General features: G+C 39.0%; 1 protein-coding gene across 1 annotated transcript; it reads left to right on the forward strand.

Annotated features, from left to right (window-relative positions):
- The first annotated feature begins 12360 nt into the window (after positions 1 to 12360).
- Positions 12361 to 23567, forward strand: Sb (serine proteinase stubble). The gene is made up of 8 exons (XM_071595714.1): positions 12361 to 12391; positions 12527 to 13570; positions 14460 to 14545; positions 15290 to 15396; positions 17613 to 17671; positions 20860 to 21107; positions 21940 to 22065; positions 23409 to 23567. Exons 1-8 carry the CDS (start codon positions 12361 to 12363, stop codon positions 23565 to 23567), a joined length of 1860 nt encoding a protein of 619 aa, XP_071451815.1.
- The last annotated feature ends 2418 nt before the right edge of the window (positions 23568 to 25985 follow it).

The raw sequence follows: 25985 nt of genomic DNA on the forward strand, positions 1-25985 counted from the left end.
ATGTTATGAACAGAATAAATTACAGCGGACAGCCCTAGAATACGGGTGTTGAGAGGCGAGCACGAGGAAAAAGACTAAAAGGAAGAGCGTGGAAAGAATGATGTGTCTGTGTAAACCTAAAAAGTCGGTGGGCATTCAAGTTTCATTTTACGAAAAAGGAAATGATATCGATCACTCCGATAATTCTGAGCTTAAAAGATATTCAATATTGCATCCAGTACGTGGACCCGCACTTATAATTTTACCACTGACTCATGGCAACAAGTTAAACGTCGATGAAGTGAAAACGTAACTAAATCGATGCACAGTCAGTTAATTTGTGCATGGCAATTGGATAGTTTTCGGTTTTTTTATATTCGATTGCCAGGATATCATTAATGAAATGGCCATCATTCGATTTCTTAACAGGGTGAAAGTTTACCAGTAAAAAAACGAGTACCATTAAACACAACGCGTCCACCTCAGAAATTAATGGCAACGGAAGACAAATTTACTATCATATTGAGCGAAAATGAAGAAAATATTTTTCCCATTTTCCAGTTACACGCGACTAAGAAACTAAAATGACTAAAAACTTTCCTGTTTTCAGTGCTTGAATGTTTCGCATTCATGAGTGACACAAGCAATATGGGAAATTAAACGACTTAGCTAAAGACATAATCTCTTTTTGGCAAATAAAATTACTTGATGAGTATCGAAATCCAAAAGTGTCATAACATCCGATCACTCTAGTCCGGTGGCTATTGCACTCGCCGAGTAACACGAAGACCGCTGTTTCCAATCTCTAGGGCGTGAGCATATTATTACCTCATGTGATATCTTTAGTGTGAGGGATTAAATGTTCTCATTTACACAGTCATTGTAGCTTCTTGAACGCCCATTTCATTACTAGGTTACGAAAATAGATTTCATGCCTTGGAATTTCGGAAAATTGTAATGGCAATTTTTCGAAAAATAATCATCCTTTTAAAGCATCAACAATTAACCAAACTGCTATTTACTCTGCAGATAATACTTAATTCTGATTGATATGATATTCCGATTGAATTTTATACATTGATTGATGGAATATACCGCTTTTTTGAGATGACGAACCCATTGGAATCAGTTGCCGAGTTTAACCTATTTAAACACGGACGTGTTGAAATAGAAATACCTAAAGGAGAATTCAACAAGAGATGGTACAGTTAACCGAAACTGAATGTCAAATGGAACCTTGGAGCCATTCCCGACTTATACTCCATAAATGGGATGAAATTACGTTACTTGCAATCTCATTGAACTTGTGATGATGTAAGGACAAAATAAATTACCCTAGACCATTGCACAGCTAAATAAGCTTATATAATTAAATAATATCTTTAAAATGACTAATCGTTTCATTACTAATCATTGCCATGTGTTTTTTTCAAAGTTCTACTCTTAAACTGCTTACAGGATCGAGAATGAACTGGTGGCCTCTAGCAGTCAGGGCTGCCATTTTCCTTGTGTTGGTGCTTCCAAATGGTGTTTACTCTAGAAGAACTCATCGAGCCCAGAGTAAGTACAATACAACAAATCTTATTAAATCTTAAGCTTATTCTACAGTCTTTGACACAGCTGTTCTGCTCGATTCTCAGAAAGAAATTCTCAGAGAATAATCTCAGTGTAGTAAATCTAGCTTGAATCCATTATACGAGTATCTACATACAAATATTGTGTATACGATACATTATGAAACTATCACATGAGTTAGCGATATTCCTCTCCGCGCTGTCATTTTTTCGTTTCTGTACTTGTTCTTGTATCCTTCCTTCTGTATCCTTGTATAAGTGAACGACCAGGTTTCATTGGGTAGTAAAATACAGCTATCAAAGAAGAGTATACGTTTCTTTTCCGCACAAAAAAAGAATAAACCATACCGACATAAATAATCTAATTAAATGACATCTACCAGTATTATAGTCGCGCAACAACAGTCGCCCTAGTAGCGAAACTATAAGGAAGAAGGAACTTCAAAAATTTTGATATCACGAATAAACAACATCACTCATCGAAGGTAAGTTCTCATAGTTAAACATTTCCTTGACGAATTTCTTCTTTCAAATGAGAGAAGTCGCAGGAAACTTGTAGTCGTCTTTACATTGAATAACCAGCTCTAGGAAACCTCTCTCCTTTATAACAGTCATTAAAAAATTATTTCAAGTTTGTATAATTATAGAAATGTCATTTATACTAGCATTGGAATCAGGTACTCATATTTCTTCTGATTTTCTAGGCACCCCTTCTTTTTCATGCACATTGTTCGCGCAAAGTACCACTTTCAACAAGATTTTGTGTTCACCATATCGTAAAATCGAATAAGGACAGAATGACCCAATGGCTGGGTCCTGAATACGATCCGCATCCTTATGACACCACCTTGCAAGGTATACAGAGTTACTTAAACCATTTCCGCAGTCATATAAGAATTCCGGACATAAAACATTGTGTTCCGTTAACACTTCAAGAGCCACCGAATAGATGAAAGTGGTCAATCCAAATTAATGAACGATTCCTAGATGAATTACTGATGTTTTTTTTATTATAAGTCGGGGAATTCTCCATTTCCTCTTCATCCTTGCCGACTGAATTCTTCTCCCTTAGAATTCCATCTAAACTTTCGCTACTAGCCGCGAATCACGCAATAACGCGAAGCAAAATTACTGTTCTCCTTTCGTTTGTCATGTTTCCGAGAATTCCCCCCGTTAAGGGCATCCGATCAGAACGACTCCGCATATGGTTGTTCAAAAAACCAATTCCATCTTTTCTAAAGGTTTTTTTAAGTCGAGAATCAAAACTTATGCATGGTTACCATATTTGGGTGGTAGCACTTGTACAGCCGAATTCGCGACCCTTTTAACCTCAGATGACGCTGGATATCCAGATATGGCGGCTCAGTGATAAATTAGATACTTTGAAGTGGGACGCATTCATATCTCATTTTCACCAAACCCCAGATTCCTGTTCAGATTGAGCTCTTAAAACTCTCCATCTCAATGTAAAAGAAGAAGCAAATCTATTCAAGTAAACTAACTTAATAAAGCATCTTCACCGTAATATCTGACATTGGTGGTAGAGGTTGGTTGTCGTTACATTTAATTGAGTAAATTTTGAAGTAATTAGTGACTGAGCTGCATATCGTACATACGAGGGTCATCCGGAAAGTAGTACCCGTTCGTGAAATAAAGACACAAAAGTAAATATTAACAAACATAAAAAATTTTATTTGAAAGAGGATACTTTAAACTACTTCTCAACATAATCTCCAAGCAAATTAAGGCATTTGTCATAACGTGTGACAAGTTTCTGTATTCCTGCTGCATAGTCCTTCGCCGCCAGCTCATTGAGATACGCGAGGGACCCATCTTGCACAAATTTTTGCATAATGCAGATGGTGTTTAACAATTTCATGAACAATTGTTCGAGAAACATTGGGAAAATGCTCACAGATGTCATCAATTGTGACGCGCCGATCGTTCCTCACGAATTCGTCAACTGAGCTCACCAGTTGGTCTGTAATGACAGACGGTCTCCCCGAACGCTCATCGTCGTGTGTGTTCCCCCTCCCCATGTTGAAGTTGCGACACCACCGCCGAACAGACGACTCGTCCATTACATTGTCTCCATACACCTCCTTTAATTGGCGATGAATATCACATGGGCGAACGTTTCTTGCATTGAGGAATTTAATCACTGCCCTCACTTCACAACTGGCGGCGTTCTCAATTTTTTTAAACATTGTAAACAATCACAGAAACAACACAGGCAATGCTAGCGTCACGCAACTTGGCTCAGAGAAGGCAGACAAGCCACTGAAGCTATCTGACCTCGTCCAGCGGCTACTCGCGTCGTCAGCACTTCATGCGGCACGAACGGGTACTACTTTCCGGATGACCCTCGTACATAGGAGTCAAGAAAAACCTGGTCCTTTAAAGTAAACGATGAGTGGGCCTTAGACATCGAGTTGCGCGGAAGTCAAACCCCAAGAATATTGCTATCCAATGAGGCCTAATATCACTTAATGTTCAATCTCTGAATTTTATTTCACTTGCAACTTTTCTTTTTGCTTGTATCACTACTGTACACGTAAGCAATTTCGAAGTACACGGAAGCATGCGATTTTTATAGTTACCTTATCAATTTTCCCAATTTTTTCACGAGAAATACCGCCCATAGTTTCAAAAGTTTTAAATATAAGGGATATTCATTACGATATCAACCAGGAATTTGTTAGACATTTTTTTGTTGTGTCAGACCTAGAGCATGTCTCAAAGAATCTGGGTGTCCAGCCTATGTCGAGATTCAAGGAGCCGTTTTGGATTTTGACTGTTCATGGTAAATGATACCGATTTAATATATTTTTAAGCAATTCGACGTGGAATGTGGAAACCAACTGGGATGATTCGTAATAAAATGTTCCTTTCGATATTTTTCTTCATAGTAAAATACAAGAAGAGTTTGAATATTCAAGCGATGGAAACATCTCATCTAATTGATGCACACCTTTATTAAGTGTTTTCGGTAATTTGAACGCTTTTGAATCCATATATTGCAAAACTTAATTGTATCTCACAGCCTAGGTTATGTTGGCAATACATATAGACACAGTTTGTGTAGACACAATTTAAATTTTGGGAAATAAACGTGTAGTATGTACTTGATACTTATTTAACACCTGTGATGGTCGCAGCAGGATTGACAGAGAGTTATTAGTTTCTAATGACCATGATCACTTGCCGCAAAAAATATTCTATTCGGAAAAATTTTAAAATGAATTACACCATTCTGCGACCTTCGCAGTTGAATCCTCATCTCCCAAACAGGAAAAAATCGATCAATTGAATTCTGACAGACAAAATTGCTCTAATGTTTTGGACGTTTCTGCAGAAATCGACCTTGTTAATGTATGCAAATCATTTTTTTAGGCTAAAATTTTTCAAAACTTGATGTAGAAACAAAGTAAATCTGAAAAGGAGTACACCTACTCTGCTTAGTCTCCTACCACGGGGTAATCCATTTAATACATGGCATTGTGACGAAACCCAATCGCGTCTCCAGGATAAACCCTTCTAAAATTTGAGTTTTTCTACACACTACCTCTCAGCTTACTAGCGAATCAAACTTTAACTACTCATATGTTTCCTTAACATACACATACTATGCATCGACTGTCAAAAAGGTGTAATGTCGAACATATCGCCAATGGCAAATACTCCCAGAAGATCCTATTTACACGTTAGGTCGTCAGAAAACAGCGGTCGAGGTTCAGAAGGACCAGAAATTAGAAACGCCACTTGAAAGATGAATTATAAGATTGCAGATTATCGATCGCTTCCTGTCCGTACAAATGCATACACACGAAAGTTGGCACGCGTTCCTATCGCGCGATATAATCTCAACTCATGCCGAGGAAAGAAAGCATTAGTGCACGCTGAGGATTGAAGAGAATTCAAAGAGTACACCAGGAAAGCGAGAACATGTACCAGAAGTTTCAGTGGAAGATGGATGGAAAATTAAAATTAAATAAGGAAATATTATTACCTACATTTTAATTACATCGATGCATACTATATTAATGAAAATGTTAACATTTTAAGCACCTTTGGATTTCAACTTGGATGTTTGCAAATCACACGGAAATTTATTTTGGTTTTCAGTTGTCACGTTTGTTATAATATATTTAATCATCGTGCTGAAAATAGTTTTCTTAAATTCGCTTAAACTATTTATCATTGTGAACTCGGTATGTTTGGATAAAATGCTAGCTTTCATGGTTCATTAAAGCAGAGATCTCCGGACAAAAATTCGCAGACGAGCCAAGACTTGGTCGAAAAACGAGCATTTACAAAATAAAGAAATGTGTGTGGAATTTCCTTTTTAATCTTATATTTTTATTAAAAAACAGAAATTCATGAGTCAAAAGTTTTTAGAATTGGTCAAGGTTAAATGCTAATCTATCACAGTCTTTTAACCCAAAAATATTTCACTCGTACATTTATTATATCACCAAATGATAACAGTAGTAAGTTCATTTGGGTATCTAATACCTTCAAGTAAAACCATCTGGTATTCAAGAAACTCTAGGGAGTGTGTAATTACAACCTTCTCCGGACGAATCCTACAATTTAAAATGATCACTACCAAAATGGGTTTAGCGAGGAAAATCTTAAAAATTTTGATAAAATGTTCGGATAAAATAGCAGAACGAAATTGACACCGAGTTAAACATGCTGGAGGTATAGCTCACGCTCACGTAGAAAAGTTTCCCAGAGATTGTACCAGTCCTTTATTTTTTTAAATTGTTATGGTGTGAGTATTTTCGTCCTTTAATATGACACAAATAGTTTTGAATGTTTATGTGATTCAGCCGCGGAAAAATTAACAATGCACTTTTCCAGAAAATGTTTTCCGTATTCCATTTATTTACATTTTTATTAATGCGCTCAGCTTCTTAAAGCCTCAAAATCGAGTGGAAATATTCGTCAGGGGTTACATTTAATTCCCGAAGAGAAAAAATTTCAAACAAATTCCTGCGGGCTCCGAAAAATAATTCAGAGCTCCGAAATCATTGTCATAGACTATAAGACTGAAGAGAGACTTGGTAAAGCGAGACTAAGGTGATCAAGCCATGGCTTGGATACCGTAAAACTCCTCTTTATCACCATTCGTCCACGCACGAAAAAAACTAGTCTTAGGGTTCGTGGCAACGAGTTCTCCTCAGAGAGGTGACGTCATGGACGGATATCCAATTTTTTTCTACGGTCGTATTATTTATTACGCTTTTTTTCCCATTTGCTTCAACGGAAAATTGAAGTCTCCTTCCTTGTGCGTCTTTCCATGCATTTTCTTCTCTGCCATTTCCAATGCCAACCCCTATTAATGCCACCCTCCCTTAATCCCTTTCTCCCCAACCGCGCGTTATTTCCATCCCCCTCCCATCGTGCCATATAACTCTCTTTTCCTCTCTCTCTCTCTCTCTCTCTCTCTCTCTCTCTCTCTCTCTCTCTCTCTCTCTCTCGCCTGTCCCTGCGGTCATCAATCAAACGGACGTTCCAAAGGCTTCCGCATGCTTCACTCATCGCTATCACTCAGTTATTCCCCTCTTCGTCTCTCCCGCCCTCCCCCGCATTGTGTGCCTTGTAAATCCCGTGCCTCATCACCGCGGCGCACATCTCCCTTAAATAGGCCCATCCTCCACTCGAAACATGGTAGCCTTCCCTTTTTTTCCCCTCTTCCTCCTCCCCCGCGACACGCTGGCTTGCGCTGTGTCCGAATTCGTGTGGACAGAAAGAATTAGGCATGTTCAATTAGTCCTGGAAGATAGGTATCTGCCGAAATTCTCGGTGGCCATACGTATATACACATGAATGGCGATCTCACGCGGCGACAACCACGGTGATAAAAGGATATCATAAACAAATGAATAATGATATCCTCATTCGACAGTCATTTTTTATCCTCCACCTTACTCATCCTGACTTTTTCATCTTCCTGAAGCAAACCACACGCCGTGCTCACGCCAAAGGAAGGGGAACAATTAGATGGGAATGACTGGGATTATTATGGACGTCAAAATGGCTTCGCAAAACTATCGCTCAATACTCTCTTCTCCTCTGCCTAGCTGAGATAAATCCAGCGTATCAATGAGTGTTCCCGAATGAATTCGTACACCTTTCGAGAACGCGCTCTTTTTCTAAAGAGAAACCTTAACCTCATAAGAGTTAAATTCGGACCCGACTTTGAATTTGTTGTCCGTGAGATTTTTTTTTATTTTCCTCCTCGAAACGCGGTGTAATTTCGGGCTCATGCGTTCAGTCAATCGGTCGGCAAATCCGTATTTTACAACTGGTCTCCGTGAGGACACTGTGGGGAAAGACTTCTGAAGGAAACTTAAATCCACTCCAGCATGCTTCGTGATGTAGTTAGATTCCGCACTTAGTTTATTGGCAATGCGAAACATTCTGATGAGGCATTACAACATTATGCGCCTTCACCCCGGGAGGAGGCTAAGATAAGAGGTGGAGAGATCGCAAAACACGACGAGTTGGTCATCTCGCGTAACATTTTTAGAGGCCGTAATCTTCGAAAGAGGTTGTCACTCGCGGAAGGTATCCAATAAATATAAATAGTAAGCTCAACAAACAAACAACCGGACGAATACTTCATGCATAATGTTAAAGTTCTTGTGGGAACAGTGCATAATTTTCTTCAGGCATTTGCTACGTCGAGGTCAATACGCATTTTAATTACTCTTCCATTTAAACGATGATCTCACAACACGATGCCCGTGCCTCAGGATGTACTCGACTTCCTGACCTCAGCGGCAACCAGCGACAGAACCGCGTGTGATCTACACAGTTCTGGTGATTTCATTATAAGAAGGTTTTCTGTTTACAAAACCTTCCTAGAACAACCACCAATTTAAAAATACTTCATGAAATATGGTTACAAGGAAGTTCTGGAATGAAGAATTACATCCTTAACAAGCGTATGCACTCTAAATTATAGAAAATGTAAAATAAGTGGGCATTCTATTGAGGAGGTAATAGAAACAAGACGTCACGACCACTTACTGAAGAAAGCTTTGCTTAAGCAAAAAACAATTACAGAAAAGTAACCTACGCACTTCATCCAATCATTTGTATATTAAAGTTTATTTTTTAAACCATATCAATTTCTTGCAACGAAAGACGTAATCAAAGAGATTTTATGAGAATAATGTGAAACGTTAGCGGCAATGAATAATTTAAAGATGTATCTTATTCTGCTAAATATTTGACTTCTTCAATACTTCTGCAAATAAAACTTACATGTCGATACAAAAATATTTCATGCAGTACCAACAAACATTAACTTCTTATGTCTAAGAAATAAGAAAACTCCCAATGGAAAGTAATTTGGCATACAAACATATCTTACTGAAATAATGCCACATTTTATTTTACTACCATGATGTAAAGTTCAATAATCACGTTTCATTGGTCGAAACTGGTCTACAGTGTACAATAATTGTTACTCAAGCCACTCAATTTGTCCACAAAGATGGGTAGACATTGAAGAATTCTTTTAGAAACAGCATCACTGAATTACTTAAAGCCTAAGAGCTACCAACTGTTTATGCTTTATCCCCACCTTTCGCTCTTAAAATTCCACGCATAGAGCATGCTAGGGCATTCGATGAACTGCAGCCGATTAAAATTCTGAAGTGTCATCCTTCTCGGGAATAAGGAATGAATCTCGAACAGTTGTTCTCTTTGCAATGGTACGAATGAAATGGAATGCTGCAGTTGCAAGTCGGACTCTGAAAGCACATCCATCTAAATGTTCCTTCTCCACGCTTGTGCTTAAGCAATGTAGACACATACCTTTGAAGTAAAGGTAGATTCATTAAGATAATTTCCGAGAGTTACTTGGATTTCTGGGACATTTGAACATTTAACGCATGCCCAAGAAATGTCGATGACGGTAGGCGAATTACACATACGATTAATGCAATTGGGATTATTTCGTTACTTATTTCCTAAAGCTGTGAAAACATGTGATATTAATTCATTCGTTAGAGGTGCAAATTATTGAAATTTGAATTTTTTGAAAGACAAGAAGTTTTTTTATGCTAAATCAAGAGTGCCGTTCGACGAATTTTAATATCCTGGTTTGGAATTTATTACTAGATTTCATGATATGTGGTGAGATGAGATGTTTAGTGCTATTCTTTCGATCATCGTGTCGAATCAACCAGGTATAAAGAGCATAAAATCAGGCAATAAATATCGGTCGAAAAAAAAAAAATATATATATATATATATATATATATATATATATATATATATATATATATATATATATATACTATAGGAAAGATTCAAACACGCTGCCTTCGGCTTTGAGTCGGGCGTTAATTACCAGTACAGGTTTCATAATAGAGTCACTCCTACGGACAGGGATACTGTGCCAACTTAAAACGTTGACTTTAATTAAAGCATATTTTTCATCTGCAGGTAGGTAGATCCATGATTTAGAGCTCTAGCTGTAGATTACGTCCAGAATGCGAGCAATTACAGTCAATCTATCTTGTTCATCACAAAATAATCAGAGCCATACTTCATTAATAACATGCAAATATATTGAAGAGCTCTTGGATTTCAGTTTGTACATACATCTCAGCGTTACACGGTAACTTGCGCTCATCTCTTCACACTAATAAATTAGGAGATGGCAACGCATCAAATAATAATTCTTAGATTAATTACTTTCTCCTTTGAATGAAAGGTCACGAACCATTGGTATTTAATATTCACCAATTAAAACATTCAAAGAAAATGGTAAACATCCATTGCCTTGGTCATGGTGATTTACCTTTAATTTTGGTACACTCTTCATCTTATGAAAATCGTATTACTTTGGATTCCAATGCCAATATTGCTCCATTATTTCAGCAACATAAATAATATAATATTTGCAGGCACCTCAAAATGCCCACCGTTGTTCTATTTGTACTGTCTATCATGTTATCTTTCATACACATATTTTTCTCGATTTGATTCACTGTTCATACAATGAAAAATACCTACTTCTCTCTCTTCCTCGCATATTATTTATTGAGAAGCTTACTTACGAGTATGCTATTCTTTGGCTGTGGATAATGGATAATATTATCCTTCTTCAAATTTCACCCAACAAATATTGAATTGAATGCTGAGTCAAACAAGGTGGAGGAAGAAAAGCATTAGCAATTTCGGACCGAATGAAGTGAAGTGAAAAATATTTTTCCTCTTGGTATTCCACTGTTTAAGGTAAGAATAAGATGGACCCAGACTATACAACGGTGCAATGATGCATGTATTTGCCTATCCAAACAAAACGCAACCCGACATCCGCAGCTACAGTAAGCCCTTCTTCCAATTCCGCATACTTCCTTCCTCACTTCATTTGGTCCAACATGCATATTCTATTCCTTTACCTTCCACACATTGTCCTCTCAATCACAGCCTTCAACATCCCATCATCATTCTAAATCCTTTCTGTATACCTTCCCTGCCTCCGTTGAATTTCTCCCAAAAATACCCCCTCCTTTTCCAGTTCCATTTCCATTTTATACCATATACCATACCCACGTTACGAAAGGTTCCAATCCACACGCATCTTCTGGCTTCAACGACTATGTTTCCAAGCCATGAAAAGTCATGCTCCATATCAAAGTTTTGACGAACCTTTACCTAACAAACTAAACCTATCCCTGTATTCAATATCCTCCTTCTTGTGAAAGATTCTTTGCCTAATTAAATTCAACTTAATACGACTCTACCAGTTTGACTATTTTGCACCGAAACACTTCCGGCAGAGGTAAACTGGACGACCTTCGTTAATTAATTAACTCCTATTTTAATATTTAACTTATATTTCCTCTTCTCAAAAACTGCATTTTCTTTGTTTTGTATACATTAATTCTTATTCCATATACGTGTATTTTGCATTTACTGTCAAATGCACACAGAATTTCCTGCAACCCCCAAGCTGACTGGTAGAATTTCAGTAAAAAATGAGGACCTGAAAAATGATTTTATACAATATATATGCGTGAAAGTTGCGACTTTCCGAAAATATGCATCTAACATTGTATATATTATTATTTATAGATATTAAAACTCGGCCTATTCGCTACGTATACTTTTGAGACTTATCCCAAACAAACCTCTGCTGAAATGACTAAGATAAATGAGAAATAAACTAAAAATGGTATAGATTCTCTTCTCAGGCTCTAACCGAGAGGGTTCGGGCGAGATATGGGGTTAGGGGAGGCACGCCACGCTATGGCCTGAAATGCTTGCTAGGGATGGGGACTCCAATAAGTTGGCTGAATGTCCATTTATAAAAATACGCTTAAGCTATTCCGCCAGAATTTTTCATAATATTGTTAACACGAAAAACGGAATTTTCTTTTCGAACGGCTGAGAAGGGCACGTTAATGTTTCCTTGATCGTTCTTTCCACGGGATACGAGTTTCTCAACATTCTGAATGAATTAAACGGCTATCGCTCGTGGTGGTACTCGATCTGTTGAAGTCATATCTCTTTCCTTCATTCCGTTTGACCCTCTGCGGAGGTACAGTCAGTAAGGTACTGCGGAAGGGAATGGGATAAGATAAGTCTAAAGGCGCTGCATGCGAGTATAGCAGTGTAATAGCATAGCTAGGAGAATAGCATTCTCTCGTTGGGAGAATTATTTGCCCTTCTCCTGCAGATAATACTCTCTCGTCGTGGTTGGACAACAGCTAGTAGAAATTTCTAGCCGTAATATCAACAAGGGATTTTAGGATATTTACTATCGTGTAAGATTCTAATGGCCCTAAGAATAGCTCCCAGGCTGCCAGGTAAGTGGAAGTACCTCGCTCTTGCGCTTGGGATAATATTTGCTGTCGTGAACGTGTGATTACAAAATATATGATTGAGTGAACTGAGCTACGACACTTGTGCCGCCCACTAATCTTTGTTTATCCCGATCGCAGGTTTCAAGATATCGCCGAAGCCCTGCCGGGTGGACGGTGAGTCCGGGACCTGCATGTTCGTGTGGGAGTGCGTGAGGGGGGGCGGAAGGCACCTCGGCATGTGCGTCGACGACTTCATGTTCGGCACTTGCTGCACGAATGCCTCCGCGCCCCCCTCCTCGTCCTCCTCCTTCGTCTCCTCTGCCTCCACCTCCTCCTCCGGCTCAATCGTCTTCCCGGGGGGGGACACCGCGTCCGTGGTCAGCGGCATCGTCCAGGCCAGCCACCACCAATACCACAGGCCCGCGCACCCGCCACACCGGCCGACGGCCGCGCCACAACACCTGGTGACCTCGGCTGTCCGGCCGCCCTCCCCGCCCTTCGCCCATTTTGTCACCTCCGCGTCCTTCTCCACGCCCTTCTACCACTCCCCTTCGTCGCACTCCCAGCACGTGCCCTGGTCCTCGCACCGCCCCACGTCCCCGTCGCCGGTGAGGACCACCCCGAAGACCACGACGACCACGAAGAGGCCGCCGCCGGCGATCACCAGGAGGCCCGCCACCACGACCACCACCACCACCAGCAAACCCTCGACGACGACAACGACGACGACCACCACCACCACGACCCAACGGCCAACGACGACAACCACCAGGAGGTCCCCGACGACCACAAAGAGGCCACCCTCCGCCAAACCCACCACCAGAAGACCCCCGAGTACGACGACCCGGAGGTCGAGCACGACGACCGCGAGGACTACCCCGAGACCAACGGTGAGGCCGACCACGAGGCCCATGGCCCAGGCGACGCCCTCATCTCCACCGCACTTCATTACAAGGCCCGGGCCCGCCTCGCCGCCTCATTGGGCCAACCGTCCCCGGCCCCCGCACACGACCACAAGGAAGCCGACGGTGATCAAGAGGCCTCCAACGAGCACAACGACCAGGAGACCGAGTGCCCCGACAACTGCGGCGTCGACGACGGCCCCTTCAACGACCACCCCGAAGAGTACCACATCGCCCGTAACGCTGTCTTTGGTGGGAAGCGGCGGCGGCGGTTGGAAAGGTATGAGTCCCAGTGGCGCGATGGGTGACGACCATCTCATTAGGATAAATACACTGCGTTTCAAAACAGTGTTGAATGGGTAAAGCGGGTTTATATTTGCCAACATATTTTAGTATCAAGGATTTATTTCATCGAAAAAAATAAATACGATCGAAATATGTAGGCATAAATAAGCTAGCTAAACGGAATGTTGTATGTGAATAATCTTTCGATTTAGGGCCAGTGATGATGATGATGATAAATCTGAAATACCTAATAGTCAATCTATTAGAATAATTGACCAAAATAAATAGAGAGAACGGAGGAAGTGATATTAGTAGAAAATGAAGGTGAAGTATTTAATGTTAGAAGAATAAAATTTCAAGAGATTATTTTACGCTGCAGTAAAAGAGATAATGTACTCGAAGAAATCCAAAAATAACCCCAGCTTCATTTTCCACCATCAATTGTCTTTAAGTGTGTATAAATACGCAAGGTTTACGTGTGGAAATAAAATCACAACAAATTTACCAATTGAATCAAAAACGGCATCAATCGCTAAAAAACGAAGGAATAAGAGGGGCAAAGAAGTTAGAAGTTTTAGCAACACATTTTCATTCGATCAGTAACTTTCTATTTGTTATAAATATCTCTTAGCTAGTAAATACCGTCATTTTAATATATTTATAAATCGTTCATTGAACAAAACAAAGTAGTGGACTGGAGTATCAGAAATCTCAAATGTCGTTCTAATCCGAAAAGCGAATAGTACGTCTCCACGCCTTCTAGTGTCCCGAAATGCACCATTGAACTGTTTTACAACAATTTTGCAGCGATAGTAATTAATATAAATGGTGATTGCAGATATCACTTATAAACGTATGACTAACCAACATTTCTTCTCCAACAGAGTGTGGCATCACATCGTTTCATCCACGACCGGAAACGAGGATCGTCGGAGGGAAAAACGCGGCGTTCGGAGGATGGCCGTGGCAGGTAAGGATGATGTCTCAATAGGGATTTGCAAAACGATAAAGCTCGAATCGATCATTTTAGTAAAACATTATGCATTTATATGTGTGTATATACACGCACACAAACACATATACATATACAGAATTAAGAAAACATCCTTAAAAACTCATTGTAGTTTATAGAAGTCCATAGTCATAGATATCTGAGACCTATTAAATTACCAAAACCAATTATGTTCTGCAATTGTGGAAGTGTTTCTTCCTTCTTCATAACTTTGTTTTTGACCCTGATAAAATTCTGTTAACGTTATGGCATACATTTTCCAAACTTTACCTATGAGTCTAAATATGCTCCATAGATTATTTTCCTTCATTACTTAATTACCGCTGATTCTTCCGGCAGAAATTATTGATGACAGGATGATTAACATCAACATTTAAACCTAAATCAAAATGTCTCGCTTTTTAAAACTCTTTTTTTTATAAAAAAGGAAATTACCATCTATGAATCTGAGAAGAAATATGCATGTACCATGTAAATGTATCCTGAATGATTCTGCAGCTGCGAAGCATTCAGAATACATTTACATGGTACATGCATATTTTTATGCATGCTTTATATGCATGGTTCATGCATATAAAGCCCGCTTTATTTCCCTGTTTTCCTTTAACCTTTGCTTACATACACTATATGAGTGGGAGCCAAGCCTGACAGATTAATTTAATTTTGCTTCATATTCGTTTAATGACTTTTTCTTGCCTCTAGGTTTCCGTCCGTAGAACATCATTCTTCGGTTTTTCCAGTACTCACCGCTGCGGGGGTGCGGTTCTTAATGAAAACTGGATTGCCACGGCGGGGCACTGCGTGGACGAGTGAGTATACACCGATTTTTATGAACCACAATGGTTTTGAAAATACGTAGCTGCCTCAAAAATTTCCTTTAAAACTCAAATTTAGCAATAAGTTCAATTTTATCGTCAACAAAGGGCACAGCCTCGACAGTATGACCACAAAATAAATGTTTTTTTCATTTCCATATTTTATTTTACTTCTCCCTCTTCTTCGCACAAAAATATGAGCCCTTGTATTGTTAAAAAGTATTTTCGTTTTAATATACTACCTTGATCAAAAATTTCCCGGAATTTATTCAGAAAATTAAAAATACAAGTTTATTCATCTAAATCTATATTGTCCCCTTCAAAGTAATCCCCATCGACTGCAACACACTTATGCCAGCGCTTGATCCAATCCTCGAAACATTTTTTATATTCGGTTTTCGGTATGTCCATCAGTGCTTCCTGCGATTTTTCCATTACTTCCTCTCGGCTGCTAAAACGCGTTCCCCGTAATGGTTTATTAACTCGATTGAACAGAAAGAAGTCACAGGGAGCCAAATCAGGTGAATTCGGTGGCTGTTGGATGGTATTTGTTGCATTTTTCGTCAAAAAATTACGAATAATGATAGCACTGTGCGACGGTGCGTTATCATTGTGCAAAATCCACGAGTTTTCTGCCCACATTTCTGGTCTCTTTCGGCGAATTGCTACACGCAAACGTCTCATAACGCCCAAATAATACTCTTTGTTTACTGTCTGGCCTTCTGGCAAAAATTCATGATGCACTACACCGTTGTAATCCATGAAAACCGTCAGCATTGCCTTCTTTTTTGACTGAAAACGACGTGGTTTTTTTGGTCTCGGCTCATTTGGTGAACGCCATTCACTTGCCTGATGTCTGGATTGCGTGTCGTACTCATAAACCCACGTCTCGTCTCCAGTAATGATCCTTTTGATGAATGTGGGATCGGATTCAGCCTCGCAAATCATGTCTTTTGCGACGTCAACACGGTCTCTTTTTTGCATGAAATTGAGGTCTTTTGGCACCAACTTTGCTGCTACACGACGGAAACCCAAATCATTAACCACAATGTCTTGGGCGGATCCATAGGCAATGTTCAAGTCCTCCGCTATTTCTCTGATGGTTAATTTGCGGTTATTGACCAACATTTCTTTTACTTTATCAATTTTTTCACCGACTTTCGATGTCGATGGTCTGCCACTGCGTTCATCATCTTCGATTGACTCACGACCACTTCTGAACCGCTCGTGCCACTGGTAAACGACCGTTTTTTTTAGAGAATCGTTGCCGAAACACTTTTCCAACATTTCCAACGTCCGTGCGCCACTAAATCCGTTTTTTACGCAAAATTTAATACAAGTTCGTTGTTGCAAATTTAAATCCATTTCTGCAATTGTAAAAAATCGCCAACACACACAGAGATAGATGTACTCTTGGCTACGTAACTTTTGCAAATGTCAAGTTATGACACTAAGATTTAAAGGGAATATCAACAACAGATGTACCAATTTAACAAAAAAAACAGAACTCAAATCGGAACGATGGGAGCGCCACACGGTGGTTATTCCGGGAAATTTTTGATCAAGGTAGTATATGCTATAATAAGAAGTTTAAAATTTTACCTTAAGATAATAAGCATTTATCTTGTATAGAAGTCCACCGTACTTTCTTCGGTCTTCAATGTTAAGTAAAATTAATCATGACATTAAAAATTGTACGCATTTGAAAAGGCATATTTCTCTAATAGTTTAAAGTACTCAGGATTGTCTCCATGTATCGTAGTTATGAAGATAGTGACATATTTAATATTCTGGTGTTGATTTTTCTTAGAATGAGTGAAGGGACACGACACGAAGGCCAGTCTTATGTCTCGACAGTGAAACAAACAGATATCGATGTGGCTATCTACTCGTTTTTGCATGTTTTCTATCACAACCGCTGAATGAACCATTGGTCCTCACCTCCTTCATGGCTTAAGGAGAATTGGTGGACTTACTTATTCTCAAGCGCTTGATGTTTTCGCAGGTCCGAAAAATGCGTGACCTACATCAAATCAAATTAAAATATACGATGTCATACGTATGTCACTACATAGACACTCGTATGTCAAATATACTTTATTTGAAAATATTTATTTTGGAATGAGGAAGAATTTTTGCTAGTAAAAATTAAATCAAAATACGGAATTCCGAATGGCTCTCCAATGATGCACTTTTTTCCTACTTTTCAGCCTTTTAACTTCCCAAATAAGAATACGAGTTGGTGAACATGACTTCTCTACGGTTGGGAGTGAAAGTGGAGACTCCCTACAACAGGTCGGTATAAAACTAATCATTGTGTTACTATCTTACGCTAGTTTTTTTTCCAAACACAAACTATTTTAAAGCATTCTTCTGAACAGGGAAGTGCATTTTAGAGGTCCTAATTAATTATGCTCCTCTTCCTTAACATAGTATTTTAGACACAAAATGTATTTTTAAAGAGATTGTTGAAGGAGTAGGTTAGGCGCGATGTATAGAATTGCTAAAAATGACAGATCGTGGGAAGATTTATGGATAGAGATAGAAAAACCAAACTTTAAGGAAAAAAACGACCACAGTGTTAATAGTAGAAATAAGAGCACAAAAAAATTAATAAAAAATGCTCTTTTTTAAAGAGAACTATCGTTGATTGGAACCAGCTGCCTGGAGGTTTTTTTGAGCCCTTTTCGTCCAATTTTAGGAGTTTTAAGAATAAGTGTAAAACAGCCACTGGGTGACAAACTTTATTGGTCAGTCATTATTATACTATTGTACTTATTAAAAATATTATTTTGTACGTGATGTGGACGGCGTGAGAAGTTGTATTGTAAAAGTGAATGATGTGTTAACGGTGCGTGATTTTGAACGGTATACAGGAATATGAAGTTGAAGAGGGCGTGATTATGGACGGAGTCTAGCGATGGACGGCGTTGTATGTATGGTGTGAACCTAGCCTATGTGTGACAGTAAATGTGCGGTTGGCAATCTTTAAGTGTTGTAGTTTATAAGAGAATTTTGTCTCATATCTGTTCTCCTTGTGTATGTATGTGTATTGTAAGCGTGACCGTTGACCAGACTTTACCGGCGTCACTAGGAAAATCTACTATTTGCCACGAGATTTATATTATAATAATAATTTGGTAAAAAGATAGCGAAGGAATGTTTAGTCTTTAATTTTGCATAAACATTAATTTTATAAAAGCGCTATTATTAAAAACGACAATTCTTTCACTAAAAATAAAACAGTGACCTTGCAGGTCATGGTAAAGTAAAGTTTTTAAAGTGAATATAATCTGATATTGGACAACACTTAAAAACCCAGGATAAAAATTTGAGTCCCTTGTTCAATCTTAAAATCTTGTGTGTATAATGAAATTTGTCTCGGAACGAATACTATCAGGGAAAGCTATCGCGTGAACGTAACTGGAGGTAAAATTAATTTGTAATAACATTCACAAAAAAATTAATATCATACTTCTGCACTCTTTACGCAAGCTAAGGTAATATCCAACTATATCAATACACCGTTTTGACAAATTATCTTCAGATAAATTACTATCGGCTTGCTATGAACCATTTCTTAGCCAGCCACGAACAAGTAAAATGGAATTTCTGAAAGACCATTTAGGTATTAAGCAGTTGTCCCTATACCATCTCATTCGTCATGAGCTACGAAGAGGAATGAGACTCCATTTTAAGCTAGATTATATAAATACGGAATTAAAATTCAATAAACCAATTGAAATATATTAATTAAACGTATCGATAAGCAACGTATGTCATCTAGTATTATCACCGCGTCCAAGGTTTTTTTCTGATTGGATTAAAGGTAAAAAGCGAATCCTATAATGCTTGGCACAGAAGGAACAATGAATATATTCTAATATTCAGTGAACTAAACCACAGAAGTTGACTGGGAAAAATATCTTTCAAAACCGTTTTTCTCTTAGGCAACAAACGACAATGGAATAAGATCACATTGGATTCTTGCACTATACCGATTCTTCTTGATTAAATTCACCCAGCCTTTAAAAGTCTAAAAATCTTTGACATGTTTTCACTCTATTGTGTTAAATTTGAATGATAAAAACCTCACTATGAGCAAAAGACGTAATAAAAGCCACGCACCCGATATATACCAAACTAAATCGTTGCGGTGAATTGAGGGGTATTCCGTCATAGAGATGCAAATAACTTACCCTCACAACACCTACAATTACGACGGAAGAAATATCAAACCCTGAACCGAATGATGTGTATTCTTAACTGAAGAACGTTTCCACGCAACTAGCACTCAATTTCTTACTTGTAAGAAGTAGCATTCCTCAACTTTTCTTCTCATGGCAGACATCATATCAAATTATTCATGTAAATCATCGCCAGAACTTTGTTTACATCTGACCTTACATTCTGACCCAAACAAAAATATTTTTTCATGATTCTATGCGCTGCCCCTAGCCTCACTAACATTTACAAAGCCCACTTAACAAACTCGTCACATTGAGACGAACATCTGGTGACTGACTGCCTTTCCCTTCGCGAGTACGAGCATAGGCTGTGGATAGTTCATCCTCTGCTCAGGCTTAAGATCGGATTTAAATCCGGGCGTTGGCTTATATTTGCGGTTGGCATTTTCAACCCTAGTTGCGTACCGTGGGGATAGCACTTCACGTAGAGCGAGCTGCTCCCGTCAGATGGGAAGATAACCTATGACCCCTTGGCGCCTTTCGTTAAAGCCGGCGTCTAGTTTTCCTACAACCTTCCTCTCCTCGCTGATTCCTAACAGACCTACTCACTGCTATTTCCAGAACCGGAATTTTCAATTCGCCCTTACCTTCCAATCACATCCATACTCCTTTCTTCGTCGGAGAGTCGATACGTACGGGACAGACTTGCAAAATATTGTGTTTGAGCGAGTAAGAAGGACTTACGTTTTGTGTGACCTATCACCTACTTAGAAATCCTCTCTACGCCTGGGTGAATACGCCTTCTCCCATCACAGTTGGGGAAAGGGCGATTCTTCGCATAAAAATACACCCGCCTTTCTCCGAGATAAAAATTCAACAGGGTATTGACAAAAATGTGAGAAACCACAGAAATGAACCTGAATGTTGATTCTAGAGTACAGATCACGTCTAAGTGAGCCCTACGGCATATTAAATTAATACATTCAGAGTAGGGTGGCCCCTTCCTATTCCTGTAGCAAGCATGATTTTCCATGAAGTTGCGTTGCCTGATAAGTCACGCAGATAGGATTATAATGGGACCGGAAAGACGGCTGAGTTTTAAATCCAAGTCCCATCGATCAAAAGTTGAACGCTTTGCTCACTACCACGCCTTCCATAGACGTCAATGTGTAAACAGTGTACGCAGTGCAACAGAACGATTTTTATTTCTCTTTTTCATTTTACTCCTCCCTCTTTTACGGACAGCTGCAGAACGGAGCCGACGTCATAGAACCTCTCAGTCACGTGGAAAGAGGCGTCGCCCGCAAGGTCGTGCACCCGCGATACAACTTCTTCACTTACGAGTACGACTTGGCCCTCGTGAGGCTCTCGGAGCCTCTGCCGCCGCCCTCAGCCGCGCCCCACGTCGCGCCCATATGCCTACCGGGGTCCGACGACCTCCTCGTCGGCGAGAACGCCACCGTCACCGGATGGGGGAGGCTGTCGGAAGGAGGGACCCTTCCCTCGATCCTGCAACAGGTTGGTGGTCCATCCTTCCTTTCTCCCCTCAACAAATTTTCTCTCCGGGTGTGGAATTAATGGGATCCGGAGGGTTCCCAACATATTTGAGTCTTGAGTCAAAAGTTTCGGCGACAAGGATTTTTTTTCTTTTCTAACCTACCGCTTCGAAACTTATAAAAATATTTCATAACTAATTTTAGTTTTCCGCTGTGAAATCTAGAGCTGGCAAATCTTATTTTATCGTGTTGGTAGATTATTAACAACAGAAAAGAGGTTTATGTTGCAATAGGAAGGTAATTAGTTCAAATATGGTTTTATGTTGTTCGCTGAGCGAATAATTTATCCATTTGTTTTTCCTCTTACGTATCCTTCTTCATATGACTGTACCATAGAATTGACTTACGGATGTGAATTTACAGATGTGATTAAGATAGATATTGTAGACAGAAAAGAAAAAGCTAGGTATCTAAAAGGATGTCACGCACCAATGTCCTTAAAAATAGGGAAAGAATTGGTAATTTGATCGAAATGACGGTTGAAAATTATGAGAAGGTGAAGAAGGAAAATGTTCACGAAAAGTGTCGCCTGTATTTATTCTAAGTGTTTAAGAAGATCATAAGGATATCTTGATCATGCGCATTTTTAATGCACATAATTTCTCGGGAAAATATATTTAAATTATAAAAAATAAATTAAATTAGTTTTGGTATATTACTAGATTAATGCATTCTGCTTTGTGGAACTAGTTCCACTGAATGGTATGAAGATCATACACGTTAAGTCAACGTGAGCAGTGTCTGTTTTTTTGGAACGACACGGTATTCCTCTAATATTTCCCACCCCTTTGTAGGTCACCGTCCCCATAGTGAGCAACGAGAAGTGCAAGTCCATGTTCCTGAGGGCTGGCCGCCACGAATTCATCCCCGACATATTCCTCTGCGCCGGTTACGAGGAAGGAGGGAGGGACTCGTGTCAGGTAAGAATTCCCCCGCCTTCGGGCCTGTCTTGACCTCTGCCGCTTGACCCTTTCTACTCCTCCTCCTGCCCTCCCACAACCCTCCTCCCCCGTTGCCCCACTCCCTCCCGGTGTACCACCCAACCCGCCGAACTCCCCCAATCGTCAAATTTACTATGGCACGACATATAACGCGCTGGACCGTGCCGAAGGGATTGGGTCGGTCACGGGGGAACGGTTAGAGGGGAACAGAGGAACGAAAAGAGGCACTAAAAACTATTACGGTAAAAAGTATCATAATATTTGTAAGCAAATATAAAAAAACACCTTTCAATAGCAATGATAGAAGGCTTAAGGTTTCAAAAAAGAGAATGATAAAACTTCTCAAAAAAACTGGAATTAAGTATAAAATAATGGTTGAAATGAATTAATGCTAGAATATGTGATGTGAACAAATTAGACCATGAGAAGTATCCGTAATAGACAGGTATTATATACTAAGGACACATGCTTATGTATACCCCGAGAAATGTCAGAGAAAAAAATAAAATTACTTCAGTTACAAGAGAGAATCATTCACACGACTAACTGCCGCATCTGACAAGGTTGGTTTTTAATAGGCGAGGGTAGGTATACGAGCTATCGTAGCTATCCACGGTCTTAGCTCTAGAGCGAGCGAAAACTGGCACTTTCACGACTGGGGGTGCCCACCTTTTTCCACGTGCCACGGAGTTTCCATGAACTCCGATATCCGAAATATAGTACCAGTTGGGTGAAGCTGGGTGTCAAAATCCACGGGGAATGGAAGTCGTATCCCATGGTCAGCGGCCTAAGGCTCCAGCCGTAGGATTGCTTAAGAATATTATTATAATAATGTGCTTAGAAAAAATATGGAAAGTTCCAAGTGCATTGTAATGAGCCAACTACTGAAACAATGGCAACGTCTCAAGAATTGAAATGAACGGAGATATATGTAATGTAATGATGGCATCTCTTTCGGGAATGCTCTTATCTCACGAAACCCAGCAGTGTAATAATGGGAATAATTTAATTTAAAGTACAATAATTAGAGGTACGAGTAAGAATACAGGGACTTGTTTTGTCCTTAAAATAAAAAGTTCCTACCATAATGCTCACCTTCATTTGTGCAAACAACTTGTCACAAATATTCGCGAATTTTAACAGAAAGCATTTCACATAAAATCATTAAATGTGCACTAATGTTAAACTACTGCTACGCCACACACACGTCGGAACATCACGTCAATCGAAATTTCACGAGATGGAATATAAAATACTTTGAAGGTAAGCAATTTTTCAATTTGCCCGAGGTTACATCTTTATCATTTATATTCTTCTTACAGGGAGATTCTGGCGGGCCGTTGCAGGTGAGAGGAAAAGACGGACGCTACTTTTTAGCAGGGATCATTAGCTGGGGAATCGGCTGCGCCGAAGCCAACTTACCCGGGGTGTGCACTCGAATCTCTAAATTCGTCGATTGGATACTGGAAAACGTCACATAGGGTAGATGAAGGACCACTAGGAGCAGCAACAACGTGGTAGCAAGACGACCCCATCGTGACGGAGCCGGCTTGTAGTATTGGGGAATATTCTCTCCCTTCCTCCTCCATTTCACACCATGGATAAATGTGGTCAGGTGTTATGTTATGAACATCTTCATGTGCAACTCCAGTGCCGTTCGCAAACTGCTAAATTTAATCTCCGAATCGTTGCCCTGTGCTTTTTGAAGTCGACCGCCTAGTATCTTCCTTAAACAGTTTGTGACTTCCGCTTTAGTTGCTTCGAAACGATTATTTAAATTATTAAGACTGACATTCAGTATATATAAAAGTGATATTAATTATTTCAATTGAATTCTAAGATTTTTCAATAGTGTTGTTTTACTTTAATCTACTGTTATTCAGTCGGGTCTTTGTGCCTGACTAAATAGCGGGCAGCCAATTAAGACATTCAATCAACTCATAAACAAAAGTGTAGTGAATTGTGAAAGTTTTCACTCCGACTGAAGAGTTCCCTTATCTAAAAGAATATTTCATAGATGGCATACTTCTTGACAATTAATTAGAGGTGACATTTTCATTGCCATTGATTTATAATCCAGATTTGTAAATGTTGGGAGCAGCTTTGTAGAAGTAATAGCGAGCTGGTGCCACAGCGAAAAGACTTAGTGTTGAGGGCTCGCCTCGAATTGCTACAACTGACGACTAATTCAATGAACCAAAGTTTTACTTCACATTTTAATAAGAAGATAAAGATATGACTTTATTCGAAGACGCAGAAGAGTTTCCTGACGCCCTCCGTACGAGGGCATTCGCCTTTATTTCTGTGTGCAGAAACCTCAAGGTAGCTAAGGGATACCAGCCAGCTATTATGGCAGAAAAACATGTATATGACGGTATGTTCGTGACTTGATAACAGATTAATGACTTCAAGATCATTTATTTATGTTCGTTGTCGGTGATCGTGTTACCTGGTGTAAAGAAAAATGTAATGTTTATGTTGGAGTATATTAAATTATATGGCCGGTAATTATAACTGAGGGGATTCTTTTTTGCGATGGACGGCATGAATGACAATTTCACGTTGTTACAATAGGTTATTGTTGAGTCAGAATCGAGAGTAATTTGTTTTGTCTTACCCTCTACATACTTATTCTTCTGAATTTGTGTGGACCAATATCAGAAAAAGTTTGGTTGGATGAAAATTAGTGAAGCAATAATTCTAGACAACCTTTGGTTTTGCCTTGGTAATGGACGTGATTACAAATCAGTAATTCTGCAAAAAAAACTTAATTGGTTGCATTGCCTATTTTGATAAAGAATTGCAATATTTGGGTTCATATAGATAGGTATCCTGATTCTATGCAGAAATTAAAAATATATTTGTAATTTTTGCATAGTATCTGGATACCTACAAAATGGAACAGCTGGAAAACGATTTAATGGTAAGAATTATTTTCACTAACTGTGATCATTGCAATATGCTATTGCATGATTAGGTATTTATTTCCATATGTCATGTAATTTGAGCATGTTCGCCTCTGTAAATCTTATCTAAACGATGTTATGACCATATTTTGCTGTTAAAATAGGTGTCACTATATTGTTACCTATGAGAAGATAATGGAAATGCCTAGTCTGTACAGACTCAATGCTAATCATGTTGGTCTAATGATAATTGTTTATTAGTGCACTAGCACTCAGCAAAAACATATAGCACATGTCTTAGAACTAACTACTACACATGCTAGATCAACATAAATCGGATCTTACATGAAGACATCATTAGGAAAGTTTTTGGTTGGTATTATTATGAACAATGTGCTTTTCTTTCTAACCAAAATGTTCCCTAAGTTTTTTTATCTTCATGTTTGCTATTAACTAAATTTAATATTTCACTTTTCACTAAAGGATGTAATGTTTATATCATGAGATAAATAATACTTCCTATTGAAGCAATGTTTGACAATTGATACGCAGGGAATGTGGTTGTACCAATTTGACTTAATTCAGTGATTTGTTTATCAAGTATCTCAGTCATGAGTCGGAGAGAACAGCTTTAATTGGTCCAGCAGTTGAAATTCATCCTCAAAACAGAAAGTTTGAGATTTAAAACAAAAGCAGGATAAGATTTCAGTTGAAAAGTTGTTGCACTCTTGTGTGGACTTTCATTGAGGCTAGACTTTGTTGGTCCTATATTTATTTAATGTCAATTATCAATTAAATACATGAGGGCCAAAGTAGAGCTGCAGCTATAAAAATTACCCATGCAAAATCTTAATTAATTAGAAGTTGGGATTCAGTTACACTAAATTTCATCTACATTGAATAGCAGGATTTATTTTAAGTACTTTTGTGCTACTTAAAATTCAGAAAGCTCTTTGACACTTATGGGATGAATCGCAAAAGTATTTTCATTTC

This window comes from Hetaerina americana, unplaced genomic scaffold (genome assembly GCF_022747635.1).
Source record: "Hetaerina americana unplaced genomic scaffold, ioHetAmer1.1.p SCAF_7, whole genome shotgun sequence".
Taxonomy (NCBI): domain Eukaryota; kingdom Metazoa; phylum Arthropoda; class Insecta; order Odonata; family Calopterygidae; genus Hetaerina; species Hetaerina americana.

Coding starts and splice junctions, on each gene's coding strand:
- Sb (XM_071595714.1), top strand. CDS start 12,361: ATGGCCCTAAGAATAGCTCCCAGGCTGCCAG. Junction 13,571..14,459: donor CGGCGGCGGCGGTTGGAAAG/GTATGAGTCCCA, acceptor CTTCTCCAACAG/AGTGTGGCATCACATCGTTT. Junction 14,546..15,289: donor TCGGAGGATGGCCGTGGCAG/GTAAGGATGATG, acceptor TCTTGCCTCTAG/GTTTCCGTCCGTAGAACATC.